This window comes from Passer domesticus, chromosome W (genome assembly GCF_036417665.1).
Source record: "Passer domesticus isolate bPasDom1 chromosome W, bPasDom1.hap1, whole genome shotgun sequence".
NCBI lineage: Eukaryota > Metazoa > Chordata > Aves > Passeriformes > Passeridae > Passer > Passer domesticus.
This window is the reverse complement of record NC_087511.1, coordinates 42,199,645-42,215,783: the sequence shown is the minus strand read 5'-3', so window position 1 is coordinate 42,215,783 and position 16,139 is coordinate 42,199,645. Positions and strand designations below refer to the sequence as shown.

Genomic DNA, 16,139 nt, shown 5'->3' with positions numbered 1-16,139 from the left:
CAAAACGGACTAAGGGGAAAGCTTCAATATTGGGCCCAAATTCTAGCCCTCGAGTGCCGGAAACAAATCAAAGTACCCTGCAGCGCCCGGCCAGTAAGACTCCACCGGTGGGGAATATTTAAGAGAAGGTACGCAGCTCGGGCTAGTTATGATCTCCGTGAAACTACTTCCTGCTGCCAAGAAGATGGTTCTCCCCGCCGCTGGTGGCAACCCAGTGGGCGAGAGTGGAGGCAGAGGAATGATAGTAGGAGTAATCCTGATGAGCCTGAGTCTAGTCACGTGCCTCAGGACTAGTGCGTATGCCAAGAACCAAATCAATTTGGAACAGTGGAACCCCAACCAAACGTGTAGAGTCTGCACCAAGGGCCCTGAGGGAGGTCAGTGTGAGGCGGAGGCTTCTACCAACCTCACACCCAGGAACTGCATGGAAGGCACAATAAGCAGGCACTGTTGGTTCAATGGCACTCGATATAAGGCTTGTATAACAGAAGGGGAAGAAGTCTGCATCCCGCAAGAGGTAGCGTCCAGAAAGGCTAAGTCAACCCATATAAGGCATAAGCGCAATATTGAACCTGTCAAAATTCCTGTATGTGATAAATGCAACCGCACTGTCTGGACAGGGGGAAGAATGGAATCAATTTTTCTAGGGTATTATCAGGTGAATAAGTTATGCTATGAAAGTGAACAGTTGGGAATGTGTGCCATGGGAGGAAAAACCTACTGGGTGGGCAAAAATGTGAAATATGAAAACAAGATCCCTTTAAGAAAAGAACCGGTTATCATCGATTTGCTTGAAAATCATGATGATCGAGTCTGCCTACAGTATGACAAGACTTTTTGTTTCTCTAGAAACAAGGAGGGAGTAGACCCAGAAAGTAAGATCCAACAAGTTGCTCAGGAGCTAAAAAGACAGGAATCTGAAATGAGGAGGTGCAGAATAGAACAAGAGAGATTAAAAACCCTGAGTGATCAATACGATCAATTGGAAAAACAGTACAATGATTTCGGTTTACCCACATCAGACAGAAACCTATTTATAGATCTTATGCAAGAGATAGCTACAGAACTGGGTCTGTTGAATTGTTGGATATGTAGGGGGCTGAAATCAGCTGAAAAATGGCCTTGGAAAGGAGAAGAGTTAACACCGGAACAACTGTTAAAATGGGACAACACCAAAATTTCCAAAGTTATACAACGACCCAAAGGATGGGCTCTGGACAAACGGGTAATTGGAACAATTTGTATAAGCCGGGAGGGGAAAGAATACACGGAGATCGTGGGGTACACACACTGTATTTCCACACTGACATTAAGCTCAGATAATAAAAGCCAAATTTAGCAGCCAGAACCTCCCTTGGGGTACTGGAGCCAAGGGAAAAATTATAAATGCGATTGGAGTGAAAAAATTGGCCTTTGCTGGAACAAGATTGCTGCGGCTAACCCTTTCCAATCCATAAGGGAATTAAAGGACTTTTGGAATAAACCAAAAGATATAAAGAGTTGGAAAGCACCAAATGGAATATATTGGATTTGTGGGAAAAAGGCATACAGTGAACTGCCTTGGAGATGGAAAGGGTCATGCACCCTAGGACTGATCAGACCGGCTTTCTTTACCTTACCCCGATCAGAAAGTAGATCACTGGGGGCTCCCTTATATGAAACCCTGGACCGCCAGAAGAGGGAGGTAAGGAAGAAATTCCCTATCTTTGAAGGAAGCCAAAAATGGGGGGAAGAAGAATTGGCCTGCAGAGCGCATTACTGAATACTACAGGCCCGCCACTTGGGCCCAGGATGGTAGCTGGGGTTACCGTACCTCAATATACCTCCTGAACCGCCTGATTAGACTCCAGACAGTGGTAGAGATCGTATCCAACCACACTGCAGATGCTCTTGAACTACTATCAAAGCAGCATTCGCAGATGAGGGCCTTTATCTATCAGAATAGGATTGCATTGGATTACCTATTAGCTGAAGAAGGGGGGAGTATGTGGGAAATTCAACGAGTCCGAGTGTTGTATTGAGATTGATGATTATGGAGAGGCGATACGAGGACTTGCAGCTGAGATAAAAAGGGTTGCCCATGTGCCCATCCAGAAATGGAATTCAATCCTAAATGCCTCTTGGTGGGACAACCTGTTTAATGGAGCCTGGTGGAAAAAGTTAATTTTCTTTATACTTTGTTCCATAGCCGGAGTCATTTTTCTACCCTGTCTCATCTCTTGTTTCATCCGACTAATACATTCAGTCATACAAGGGATGCAAATTGCAGCCATGCCTATGGACACAGAGCTTGCAACAGGGAAAACCAATCTAGTTTCAAAAATTATGAAAGTAGAAGAGGATGCTCCACACAAGTGGGCGGCTAGTGCTCTAGCACAATTTGAAAGACAAATAGAAGGCAACGAGTCAGAAGTTAGAGAGTACAAGAAGGTACCTCAAGATCATCAGAGAGAGAAGGAATGGTAAAGAGGTCACAAATAAATATAAATTACAGGAGGGCACTAAAAAAAAAAAACCATGGAAAAGGCTAAAAATAAACTTGTGAGTAAATTTTTAGAAACTGCATGAATTAGTTTGTTTATAAAAAAGGGGGGGAATTGTTAGAGATATAGTCAGCAATTCATGCAGATAGAATTATATAAAAAGGAATATGTATAAAAGCATCTCTAATTTATAATGGCATCCTTTCTTGCTGGTAACTGAATGGACATACAACCATGATAATAACAGGCTTGTAGCTTTTAAGAGAAAAGACTATGACTTTTACAGTATATCTAAAAACAAACTTACTGTAATATAGGGGAAGGGAGAGGAATTTTTATCCTCAGGATGGCGAAACCGCGGCAGATGGGCAGAGAGGCACCACAACATTTACATGCGAAGGAAACCTCGGATGCACAGGAGATGGGCATTCACAAAAGCATGTGCCCCGTGACACGCCCAAGAGATGATGGCCTGGACAAGATACCTATCTGAGATGACCAGAGCCATCAACACCTTCCATCTGAATGCCAGATTCTGGGAATCGGGGAAGTGTATTATTCAATTCCCGGACGAAGGCTTTGTGCAGCCCAAACCGAAGAAAGAAACCAACTTGAATATGAAGAACTCAGAAAGAAACAAAGGGACTCTGCCGCGGGCAAAATAAATCACATAAGAACCGCTGCCTCGGAGCAGCCAGTGTGGATGAGGGGGACAGTGCGATAGAGACCATTTCCCACGTTCACCCAGCTTACCTCCCGGGAGTGTTATGCTGTCCGTTTGATTGTTGGCTGTCGGGACTGTATTACGGTCGCGAAATAAATTCTTTTTATATTTTTATTATAATTGGGCATATTTTCATTTTTACCTATAACAGTTTGAACTTGCAGAACTACTTCCCCTCAGTAAGACACCCAAGACGGAGGTGATATCCCCATGACAAATTTTTATTGTGCAACTGCTGCTCAAAGCTTTTATTACCTTCCACAGACACACGGCAAAAAAAAAATTACACATCAGAAGCTGCTAGATTGATGGGCAACAGATGAAATCCATTCAGTGGCGATTGTACACGTGCAGCAACTCCTGAGGTGCCAAAATCTTAGCCAGGTGGCCAGTCCAACTGACGGCCACCCAGAACGGGTAGATGTATGCGACAGACAGACTGCCCACCCTCGGGCCCTTCATCCACAACCATCCGGAATCCATTGGTCAGGCCCAGGTGAGCAACACACATCTCGCCAACAATCATTACATGCCCAAGAAGCTGGAGAAGGAAGTACAAACCCATAAATAAGTAAAATCAAAAGAAAAAGGAACACATAATGAGGGCAGAGGGCAGGAAGGGAAGGAACGAGAGCAGAGAACCACCCAGAGAAAGCAGCTAGCCAATTCCTAGCAATTCAATCATTGCATGTCAAATTAATGGCCGTCCGACCGCCAGCAACTGAAGCGTTCCAAGCAAAGTTACCAAGACCAATTATGCACGCCATAGGGGCAAAAGAGAGCTAGGCAATTTTTCTCAAGCTAAACAGCAAAGGACTACAAAACAGACACACAAGCTGACTTTGTCTCCAGGTTAAAGCCCCCACTGTGTCTTCAGGCAACATAACCAAACCTGGTGGAAAATAAACTTTAGGCTGCCTTTTGCGTGGGCTTACAAAGTCTTTGAACATGGCTTTCATAGCTAAAAGCAAAACATCCAGCACCTCTCAACCAGCTTTGTCCTTCCTTGCCCCTGACCTGCCAAAAACCCCAAGCACTCTTCTGCATGTTAGAAGTTCTACTACTCTCACTCTAAACCACAACAATAGGCACCAGACTGTGCTCCAAAACAACACTGCATTTTGCACCAGAAGTACATACCCAGGAACCAGCACTGCTTGATAGCACTGCTTTTAGTCAAAAAGCTCAACTCCATTACAGGCTAGAGGCAAAAAGATGATAGCGCCAGAAAACCCAAAGAAGCCTACTGTGCTCTATCAAGAGGGAAAGGGGGGATGGGAAAGAGTCTAGTAAATGAGGAACTATCTACAGGTACAATATAGCATACAGAAAGCTTACACGGTACTTACAGATTCACCAGAACCTCCTGCTTCAGACAACTCGATAATTGGCTCCTTAGGCATGACTAGGAAAAGCGATAGATCATGGAGCGTACGGCACTGGAGGAAGATTAAACAGTTAAAACATAACCAGCTTCAGAGAAAGCTAAGAGCTAATGCAAACCCATCTGCCTGGCGGAACTTCTACAGAAGCAGATTACCAGATACCCCAAACACAAGCCAGAACATTGATTTTTTTCTTGCATGATTATAATGCTTTCTATACCCAAAACACGACATCTTTACAGAGCGCCCTCCAGAAGTGGGATTTGTCATGCAAGATGATGGGCACAAGGAGATGGGCAACTACTTATGACTAGCAACTTGTGATCAGTGATGTTTTAGTTCAGGCTTATTCTTTCCACAGCAGGTTTCCTATTGGCTTTGTGTGGTCTACGTAGAGGCAGGAGACAAATGGCTTAACTGAATCCTCAAAGAGTTTAGTGAAGTGGAAGAGCAGCGGCCATTCGTTTCCCACAGGACAAGGGAGCTCAAGTATCGAACACACGCATAATGACAGGAAGCCTGCAAGTGCATAGGACGAGTCTGTCTTCTATACCCCCATCCAAGCTCTGCCTTTAAAAGCAGAAGGCATCCCTAACCGGTAACTTTCAGCATTCTAATAACTAAGTCATATGGGATATTACCTTAAAGTTAACATCGCATAGGCAACGGCTGTATTGGTTTCCCCCCCGGGCTAAGCAGCTCACTCTAGTTTCCAGTACCAACACTCGTGACCCTTGCAAGCATGATGTTATCACGGTCTTACTTCCCCACAGAAACAAGTTCTGGAAAGCCGTTGCAGCCTGCAGGATGACCATTTCGTACTTCTTAATTTTTTTTTTTATATTTTTTTTTTTACTAGAGAAAGCCGGAATTCCTTGTCCTAATAATCCAGTTTGCGGATTCAGAAGCAAAGCCTAGCACAGCAAAGCTGCGAAACCTCTTCGAAGCTGTTAGGAGGCACATTGAGGCCAAGTTACCGTCAGAGGTCCTTATCTACGCGCGCACACGACACGGTGGGGGTGGAATGCGAGGCGAGTCCGGACAGCACCAGCAATCCAGTACGCCCGCGGCAGCCGGAGGGGTGGGGGTGCGGCTCAGAACAAGCTTAGGGGATGGTGCAGTAGAGAGCGCCACAACCCAGAGAGGTCCCGTCCGTCCCCCGTCCCTGCACCCATCCGCAGCAGCACCCTGCCGCTCGCGCGGGCACCGCGCGCCGGGTCCTCGGCTCAGATGCCCGCAAGCGCGGGACGAGGGGGAGAGGGGGGAGGGAAGAGGAACCGCGCACAGAGCAAGGGTACGGCTACCTCCTCGTCCTCGTCGCTGACGATAGCAGAGAAACGCCTTGCCGATAATCTTTCCGAAGACAGTAGTGGCGCCACCGGGGCCAGAGGCCAGCACCCCCACACTCTCGCCAGCCAAGGACAACGCCCGTGTCCGCCCCGACACTTCCTCCACTAAGCCGGGCCCTTCGCGGCGCCCATTGGGCCGACGGATCGTGGCCCGCGTCTCGATTTGCTGTCTCGCCTGTCGTTTCCGCTTTCCCCCGCCCCCTTGGCGAGTCCGCCCTCGTCGACCTGATGCCCGCGGGGCGCGGAGGGATCTGCCCCGCGTAGTGCTGCGACCCAGAGGGCGGGCTACGAGGTCGCAGAAGAGGCTGTAGTAGCTACAAGTACTGTTTCTTGCTTTTTGTTACCGCATCGAGTCCACTCCAAAGGTGCCTGTGCCTTTTTGCTGCTGCTCCCTCCAGTCAAATGACTGCTTTGGCCAGGACAGGCCTGGCTTTAACTTCTCAGGACATTTTGAAAAAAACAACAGAAGTTGCTCTACATTGTTTGCTGAAAGCCCCTCTTACATGGCAGACATTTCTAAGCTGCACTTCTCCTGGAAGCAAATAAAATGTAAAGCGTGCATTCAGCACTGCTGGCTTGAGGGCTCAGGAGAGTAGGATTTGCCTTAAGCTGGATAGGAAGCTTTTAGAAAAATAGGCAGTGCCCTCAAAGCTGCCCAAGGGTGGTCTGTGGTGCCCTGCACCCCTGAGGACAGTGAGCATATTGAATGGTTCACACAACTGTCTTGTAACATATACGAACCCTGCTTTCCTCTATATGGGGCTAAGAAGATCCTTGGCCGCCTTTGAGGCAAGAGCACATTGTCCTATTTTGCAAAGCTGCTTTCCAGCCGATCGGCCTCCAGCATGTACTGGTGCATGGGGTTGTGCCTCCCCAGGCGCAGGACTTGTGTATTCACAGGTTCCTCAGGTGTTCTCAAAAGAGATCTTTTCCTATGATGGAAGGGACTTTGTTCCCCAAGCCCCTGCCTTGAGGTTCAGGGTCCCAAGAGGTTTGATAACCGTGCCAGTGAAAACAGAGGAAAATGAATCGCCGGGTACCACAGCCTTCTCCATGTTGCTGGCCACTAGACCTCCTGGCTTATTTATCAGCGGGGGCCGGGCACGTGGGTTGCATATGCTTTCTTTAGTCTTATTTTCTGACCAATGCACCTGTGGAAGCCCATAGTATGATTCTTTACATCCCCTGCCAAATTCAGCTGCAGCTTTGCCTTAGTTTTTCTGATCCCATCCCTACAGACCTGGGCGGCATCTTTAGATTCTTCCCAGAACGCGTGTCCCTGCTTCCACTACCTATGCGTTTCCACGTTGTGCTTCAGCTCGACCAGAAGACAAGGCCGTTACTCAAACACGCTCATCTCCTGCCGAACTTGCCTGATTTCTTACGTCGAACTTATCCTCTTAATCAGGTGGCCTATAGTAGATACCAAGCACAAGGTTTCCTTTGTTGGCTTGTGTGGGATGATGACCATGGAGCCAGAAAAGCGTTAAGGCCTAAACCGTGTAACCTCCACCTTATCTTTACCGATGGAGATCCACATAGATGAGGTCAAGAAAGGACAATATGGCCAAAGGAGGAGTTCATGGGCAGCTAGGATAGCCCTCTTTTGGCTCTGATGAACGGCATGAAATGGAAGGAAGTCTTAAGAGCAGAACTTTGAAGGACACCAAGGCCAAAAAAGTAACCTTTGCCTGATTAAGGGTCATTTAAGTATTAAAACGCACACTCATGCATATGCTAATAAGCTTACTGAAGTACATGCTACCACCACGTATCTATCACTCAGCTCTCTGCTTAGATCATGCTATATGTAAGGAGAAGCAGATTGGGCTGTATATAAGGAGGGCAGAAATTTCAGCTAGGTAGCAGGAACTCCCAAAAGATATCGGGGACAGTTGCCGGTCTGTTCTCTTCTCCTCCTCCCAAGTGGGGCCACCCTCTTGGGAAGCTTCTGCATGCCATTGCTATTATTAGTATTGCATGGGTTAGCACAATGTTATTAGAGGTCTATCACAGCTAGTGCATTTCTCAATGGCAGTTGCAAATGTCTATTTCTGTAACTTCAGAAAAGCACTCTGTTCCTGAATCTGTGCTTGCAATGGTTCTTAGAGAACGCTAGCAGACTTACAGCGCTGAATTGGTTGTAATCAGAAATTAAGCCTAACCTCACCCAGTCCCTCTGATCTCTGAGGACCAGCAGGAACGCAAGGGGCTTTATTTTCTGACAAATTTCTTACTCTTAATGCAACAGCTTGGCCTCTAATTTTCACCCATAAGCTCTCAACCTGTTCATCGCTGTCTTTCAAAGACAGCTCTGTACAGGAAATCCCTCTTATTTTTGGTTTACATAGAGGGCCACCTCCGCTCCTCCTTCCTTCTGACCAGCCATTGATTGCAGAGCTCCAGTCATTTGAGTTGTCCCAGCACATTTCTACTATAGTGATTACATTGTTAGCTTTACCGTCTGCACAGTGGTTTCCAGCTCCTCTTTCTTATGCATACTGCATGCATTGGTACAGAGGCACTTCCGTTGAGCTGTTGACTGTGTCACTTTTTTGGACAAGGATCAAGCCCCAATTCCTTTGCAGCATTTCTCAAGTATTCCCCTCTTGTTTCCCAACACATCACCAGCCCCTGGCTCTTCTCTGTTGCTCAAAACTCCATCGTCTTTCCCCACGGAGTCTTGTTTAAAGCCCTCCTTGTAAGTCTCACCAGGGTGCTGGTGAAGATCCTCTTTCCCAACTTGGTCACATGAATCCCATCAGCTCCCAGCAGACCCGGCTTCTCAAAGGCAGATCAATGATCATAGAAGCCAAAACCTTGAGTATGGCACCAGCTACGCAACCCAGCATTCAGCTCTTCAGTCCGTCTCCTCCTTCCTGGACCCCTTCCTCAGACCGGACACCAATAGAGGCGACCATCACCTGTGCTCCCCATCCTTTTAGCATCGCTCTTACAGACATAATAGACTCCTGGGAGGGTTCTAAGTTGCCTTATCTGACGCTACAGAGAAGAGTAGGAGCGGGTGATGATCTGTAGGGTTCACCAGCCTCGGCAGCCTCTCAGTGACACCATGAATGCGAGCTCCTGGTAGGCAGCAGAGCTCTCTAGAGAAATCGGCTGGGTGGGAAATGGCTGTCTCGGTGTTTCTCAGGAGGGAATCTCCAATTACTAATACCTTTATGTGCTTCTCTGGTCACACTGGTTCTAACGTGGGCAGGTGGTTAGGTCAGCTTTGCATGGTTGGCTTTGTCCTGGGTCCTGTCCATTACTCATGTGCTCTTCAGTCTCCAAACCAGGACTATCCTGTCGGTTCTGTAGGGGCACTTCAGGAGGTGGGGGAGGGTTCTTCCTTTTACCCCCAGCACAGAAATGCTTCTTGTCTCATTGACATTGTGATTTACTTGTGTCTGTCAGCTGGAAGTTGGATACCTTTGCATCGCTTCGTGAGGCTGAGGCCCTCTATCCTAGGCAGATTCTTTTCCACAAATAGGGTCCCATGCACAGAGAACCCAAATCCCTGTATCCAGAATCACCTCGGCAGCCAAATATTGAGCCACATTATCATTTCCCTCTTCCTCCTTCCCTTTTCCGTCAGCGACAGGACTGAGGTGAACACCCTCTGGGCCCCTACGCTCTTGACTCCCCCCTCAGAGCTCTGGGGTCATTGCTAGGGGGAAACCTGGTGTCATGTATGCATTCCCCCTGATTGAACTCCCTGAACTTTGGCCCAGGCAGATGCTCTGTAATGAAGAGTTATTGGTGCTAGCTAAAGCCTATTCTTCTCCACTGCATATTCCACTTAGAACTCCTATACCTATTGCTGTAGCATTGCCTCTGGAGGCTGCAGATCAAATGTCACCACGCGGTTTCTCGGTTGCTCCTAAAAATCTGGATGTTTTTTGGGTTCAAAAGATTAATCAGCAACAGCCACTGCTGACTTGTGAATTATCAAAGGGTGGAGCTCGGGTTGATATCTCATGCATGGTTGATACAGGAGCCAATGTTACTGAAATATCTGATTCTTTGTGGCCAAGAGGTTGGAACTTAATAACTCCCTCAGGCTCTCTCACAGGCATTAGAGGTGCCACCCTGTGTTTGCAAAGTGATTCTATGGTTAGTGTTAAAGGACCAGAAGGGAAAAAAGCATTGATTCGTCCCTATGTAGTACAAAAGCCCATCATGGTATGAGGAAGAGATTTGCTTTCTCAGTGGGGGGCAAAAATTGACGTGGGTTTTTAATAGGGGCCACTGAGGCACTCGCCGCTCTGAAGCTGACCTGGAAAACTAACACCCCTGTCTGGGTGGACCAGTGGCCCCTGCAAGATGAAAAACTGAGTGCCCTCAAAAAACTAGTGGCTGAGCAGTGACAAAAAGGCCACATTAAACCCACTACCAGTCCCTGGAATTCGCCTGTGTTTCTGATCTGCAAGAAAACTTCTAACACCTGGTGATTGTTACATGATCTTAGAAAAATTAATGCTGTAATTGAAAAAATGGGTCCACTCCAACCTGGTCTACCTAACCTTTCCATGATTCCAACAAACTGGCCACTTGTTATTATTGATCTAAAATACTGTTTTTTCAATATTCCTCTTCACGCAGATGATGCTCCTCATTTTGCCTTTTCGGTTCCAAGTACAAACCTTCAGGAACCGCTTCAAAGCTATCATTGGCTTGTATTACCTCAGGGAATGATTAACTCGCCTAGTATTTGTCAATACTTTGTAGCCTGTGCTTTGTCTCCTGTCCGAGAGCAGTTTCCACAATCAGTTATTCTTCATTACATGGATGATCTGCTCATTGGAGCACCAACGCAGAAACAAATGGAAGAGACTCGTGACAGTGTTGTCACTGAAATAAGGAAAGCTGGACTGGTTATTTCCAAGTCAAAAATACAGGAGACTGCTCCCTGGAAATATTTAGGCTGGAAGCTGACAGAACAATCTATCATGCCTCAGAAGATACAACTCAGAACCAGTGTTCACAATCTGCAGGACTTACAGCAGCTTTTAGGTGAAATTAATTGGATTAGGCCTGTACTGGGAATCACTGCTGATGAACTCGCTCCACTTTTTGATTTGTTAAAAGGAAACAATTATATTAAATCCCCTAGATCCCTTACTCCTGAAGCTAGCAAGGCTTTAGAGAAAATCACAGATGCTCTACAAAATAGACAAGCTCATCACTATGTTCTAGATAAACCTTTTTCCCTTGCAGTTCTAGGAGAAACGCTGAGACAGTATGGCCTCATTTTCCAATGGGATTCCTCTCAAAATGATCCTTTGTTAATAATTGAATGGGTTTTTCTTTCTTACAGGTCACCAAAGACAATCTTCACATCTTTAGAGATGATTTCTCAAATTATCATTAAGGGCAGAGCAAGGCTTCTTTCAATAGCAGGTTGCGAATTTGAAATAATCTATTTACCTATGATTAAATCCTATTTTGATTGGGCCATGCAAAAGTCAGAAGATTTGCTGTATGCCTTGTTAGATTTTCCAGGTGTTTGCTCCATTCATTACCCAGCACACAAACTGATCAAAGCTAAATTATGCTACAAAGAGAAACCCCTTATCAGTGAAGAACCTTTAGATGCAGTTACTCTTTTCACTGATGGGTCAGGACAAACACACAAAGCAGTGATTACATGGCAAAATAAAAACACTAAATCCTGGGAGCAAGATGTTCAAAAGGTCGAAGGTTCTCCTCAGATTGTTGAATTTGCTGCAGTTGTAAGAGCATTTCAGCTCTTTCCAGAACCTTTTAACCTGGTCATTGATTCAGCATATGTTGCTAATGTTGTTAAGAGAATTGAAGGGTCTGTTTTAAAAGATGTTAGCAATGACAAATTGTGTCTTTGGCTTACTTGTCTTTATCAAATTTTGCTACATAGAACTAATCCTTACTTTGTTGCTCACATTAGAGCTCACTCTGGTCTCCCAGGATTTATGGCAGAAGGGAATGCACGAGCTGATGCATTGGCATCAGCAGCATGTGATAAGGGAACTGCAGGAGATGTTGGAGATTTCACTTCAGTGCTTCCTGCAGCTACCTTACCTAACATTGTTGAACAAGCTAAATTGAGTTATGCCTTTTTTCACCAAAATGCACAGGCTCTCAGACGAGATTTTCACATCTCCCTAGAACAGGCACAAGCCATTGTATGGGCTTGCCCTGACTGCCAGCTTGTCTAGCCTATCCCTTCTACGGGAGCAACCAACCCAAGGGGGTTGGAAAGTTTGCAGAAGTGGCAAACAGATGTCACAAAGTAACCTTCTTTTGGGAAATTTAAAAATATCCATGTCTCTATTGATACATTTTCAAAAGCAGTTTTTGCATCTGTACATACAGGAGCAACAGCTAAGCATGTTTGCCAACATTTTTCACAAGCATTTTCTTCATTAGGTGTCCCTCAAGAAATTAAAACTGATAATGGTCCTTCATATGCGTCACAAGAATTGGCCACGTTTTTAAATGTCTGGGGTGTTCACCATACATTTGGTATTCTCTATTCTCCTACAGGTCAGGGAATGGTAGAAAGAACACATCAAACTCTAAAAGGCATTTTAGATCAACAAAAAAGGGGGGGGGGGGGGGAGCCCAGGATACACCTCAAAGAAGGTTGAATAAGGCTTTGTATGTTTATAACTTTTTGAATAGCTCTGCAGAAGAGCCAGATCCCCACATTTACAGACATTTCAAGAACAACAAAAAAGCAAAACTGAAGGAACATCCTCCAGTTTTAATTAAAAGTCTAGAATCAGGAAAAATAGAGGGACCATTTGATCTTATTACATGGGGCAAGGGGTTTGCGTGTGTTTCTACAGATACAAGACTCAGGTGGATTCCAGCAAAAAACGTGAAACTGTACCACCCCTCAAAGCCCGTGGACGCTTCCACACCAGCCAGTGATCCTGTGAGTGGAAGCCGAGAGACAGGCATGCAAACGTGATCTACGCAGAATCACCCAGAGAAAATTGTCTGCCAGAAACGGATCAAGAAAAGAATGGAGTTGTATTATTATTTGCGTGGGTGTATGTTACTTTTAACCTTTTGTTTTTATCTTTGCATTGAAGCTTTACCTGTAACTCAACCAAAAACAAATGTTTGGGTTTCTTTAGCCAAGTCTGCAGGCTCTGACACCATTTGCTTATCTAACACTAGCCCTGATAAACCTTTTTCAACTTGTTTAGTTGGAGTGCCTTTCCCAGAAGGTTTTGATAATGTTACTTTTGAGAAATATTGACCATATGATGATCATCACATTTCCCCAACTCCTAGCCCAAGACACCAAACTTATATTGATAATTTTAAAGTTGATAAATCTGATCTTCAAGAATTAGAAATTTTAGGCTCATTAGCTATGGACACTTGTTATTTGTTTCATTTTGTAGGAAAAAATGGGCCACATTTAAATGTTACTCCTTATCACCCAGTTTATAGCAATATGACTTCTTGGTGTAATCAAACTAAGCTTCTTATATATGATGAACCTTATGCAGATCATTTTAACAAACTTCCAATTCGATTTCCTAAAGGAATTTGGCTCATCTGTGGATACAGGACTTGGCAAGGTATTCCCTCAAAACTGGATGGTGGCCCTTGTGCTCTGGGACAACTTATAATAAATTGCTCCCAGTATCAAAAAATCAATCAAAAAGAAAAATAGAAAAATAAGATCTTCCTTAGGGCATCATTATGAGAGCAACTGCGATAGTGAGTTTCACCTTTGGAACTCTGGAAATTCAATTGTTACAAGCATTTTTTTGCCTCAGTTAAGTTCTGCAATTGCATTGAAACAGTTAAACAAATTAGGGTGTTGGCTCAGTAAAGAAGTGAATGCCACCTCTACCATAATTAGTGATTTGCTGACAGATGAGGACGCAGTCAGACATGCCACCTTGCAAAACACAGCTGCTATTGACTTTCTTTTACTAGCACATGGGCATGGCTGTGAAGATTTTGAAAGATTGTGTTGTATGAATTTGTCTGATCATTCTGCTTCTATTCATAGAGAGCTGCAAAATTTAAGAGATTTAGCTAACCAAATTACAACAGATGAACCATCTTGGCTAGACTGTTTGTTTGATGGTTGGAGCTTTGCACCTTGGCTGAAGGAACTTTATAAGTTAGGCTTGATTGTGTTGGTGGTGATAATTGCAATTATGTTAGTGGTACCCTGTGCACTTCAATGTATGCAGAGAAATATGAATAAGACAGTTTCTAGTATCTTTGTCGTTCATCAAAACGGGGGAGATGTTGGGAAGGATGAAAGTTTGACAAGAAAGTCTCACAGATATGGATGCTTGGCAGAAAAATTTTTGAATGTAGAATCTGAAGAAGGAATAGAGATGGAAGCAAGTTTTGATATAGAAGAAAAGAATTGCTGAGCCAGTCTTATTGGATAACCAAGGAGACAAAGGGTATGTTAGTTAGAAGGGGGTTTTTATGACTTGAGTAAAGGATAAACCCACCTCAAACAAGAAGATGCTTTTACCAAGCAGAAAAATAGCACAGGCAAACAAGTCAGCAGATGTTGCAAGTAGAATAAAGGTCTCAGAATTTTCCACAGCAAGAAAACTGAAAAACAACTTCTAGCTTAAACTGTAATGTACTATTAGTGATTGGATAATAGTAACATGAATATGGTAATTATACTAGTTATGATAGGCTATAGGTAAAAGTTAAGGTATAGATTGGTTCTTCTGTATTAAGATGTTCAGCAAAGAAAAGTATATAATGCATTGTAACCAAAATTAAAGGGTCTCCAGGCCTGCCTGCAGCTGCAGCTGACATCTGTAGGCACAGGCTCTGTCGCCCATGACCCTGGACTGCTGTAATGTGTTGGATGTAATAAACTGCATTTTGAAGAGCCGCCTGGACTCCAGCATCTCTCATTACAGCTCTTACACTGCATACTATGACAAGAAGGCTATGGATGTACAAAGGCACTGTCTGTCCACACCCCAACAAAAGCCCAAATCTCAGCTGTGGAAATGGACTTGACTGAATGTATGCAGAAATTGGAAGACAATATTGAAGAGATCCATCAGAAACTCGGCAACAAACTTAAAGAGGGCCTCCTTCAAGATTCATCAGTACAGACTGGAGCCCCTGATATCACAAGCAGATGTCCCACAGCTAGGGAGAGGGGGTACACCCCACGAGCTGACCTGTTTTTCTTCCTGTGTGAGCATGGGGAAGACATGAGAAGATGGGATGGAATTCCCATTTCCATACTAGCAGCACAGGTGCAGATGTGTAAGTTAAAGGATGAAACTACTAACAAAGGGTGTTCCACAAGAATTAATGTAGCTCCAGTTTCCAGTGACTGAGCTCCTACACATAACAAAAGGAAGAATTATATGTCTCATCCCCTTGAATGGACCTGAAGAATGTATGCCTAAGGTGGGAACAACAACCAGAACTAGAGGGGCCCTGCCTCTAGCCAGGTAGAGGCCAGGGAAAATCAGATCTATTGGATTGTGTGGATCTGATGGCCTGGCATGTCAGAACATCAAAAATACAGGGCTTTGGTTGACACTAGCATGCAATGTACTTTAATACCTTTGGGACAAGTGGGGGCAGAACCTCTTTCCATTGCTGGGGTGAGGGGGGTCACAGCAGTTGACTCTGTTGGAAGCTGAGGTGAGCTTAACTGGGAAGGAGTGGAGGAAACACCTTATTGTGACATGGTCCAGAGGCCATGTGTATTCTTGGCATAGATTTCCTCAGGAGTGGGTATTTCAAAGACCCAAAAGGACTCAGGTGGGCTTTTGGGACAGCTGCTGAGGAGACAGAGGTCATTAGACAGTTGAACACCTCACCTGGTCTATCAGAGGACCCTTCTGTCAGTATCACTATGAGTCCTGAGGGTGGAAGAACAGCAGGTCCTGATTACCAACACTACGGTACATTGTTGGCAATACCCCACAAACCAAGACTCCATGATTCCCATCCATAAGATGACCCATGAACTGGAGACCCAGATAGTGGTCAGCAAGACTTGCTCACCCTTCAACAGCCCCATATGGTCTTTGTGTAAATCTAATGGGGAGACTAACAATGGACTACCGTGGCCTGAATTAAGTCACACCATCACTGAGTCCTGCCATGCCAGACATAATGGAACTTCGGTACGAACTGGAGTCCAAGGCAGTGAAGTGGTATGTCACTATTGACATTGTTAACAGGT

General features: G+C 45.0%; 1 protein-coding gene across 10 annotated transcripts in view; it reads right to left on the bottom strand.

Moving 5' to 3' along the window:
- LOC135289121 (uncharacterized) overlaps window positions 1–6,379 on the bottom strand; it is a 262,105-nt gene extending 255,726 nt beyond the window's left edge. For 6 of the 10 annotated variants that reach the window (XM_064402480.1, XM_064402481.1, XM_064402482.1 and 3 more), the window contains exon 1: window positions 4,557–4,635. Coding sequence is in view for 2 of the 10 variants with exons in the window: in XM_064402475.1 (XP_064258545.1) it covers window positions 4,557–4,610 (54 nt within the window). In the remaining 8 variants the exon portion in view is untranslated. Of the gene's footprint in view, window positions 1–4,556; window positions 4,647–5,896 lie in introns of those variants that run through there. The other 4 variants (XM_064402475.1, XM_064402478.1, XM_064402483.1 and 1 more) reach the window with 3 other exon arrangements.
- Window positions 6,380–16,139: the final 9,760 nt, after the last annotated feature.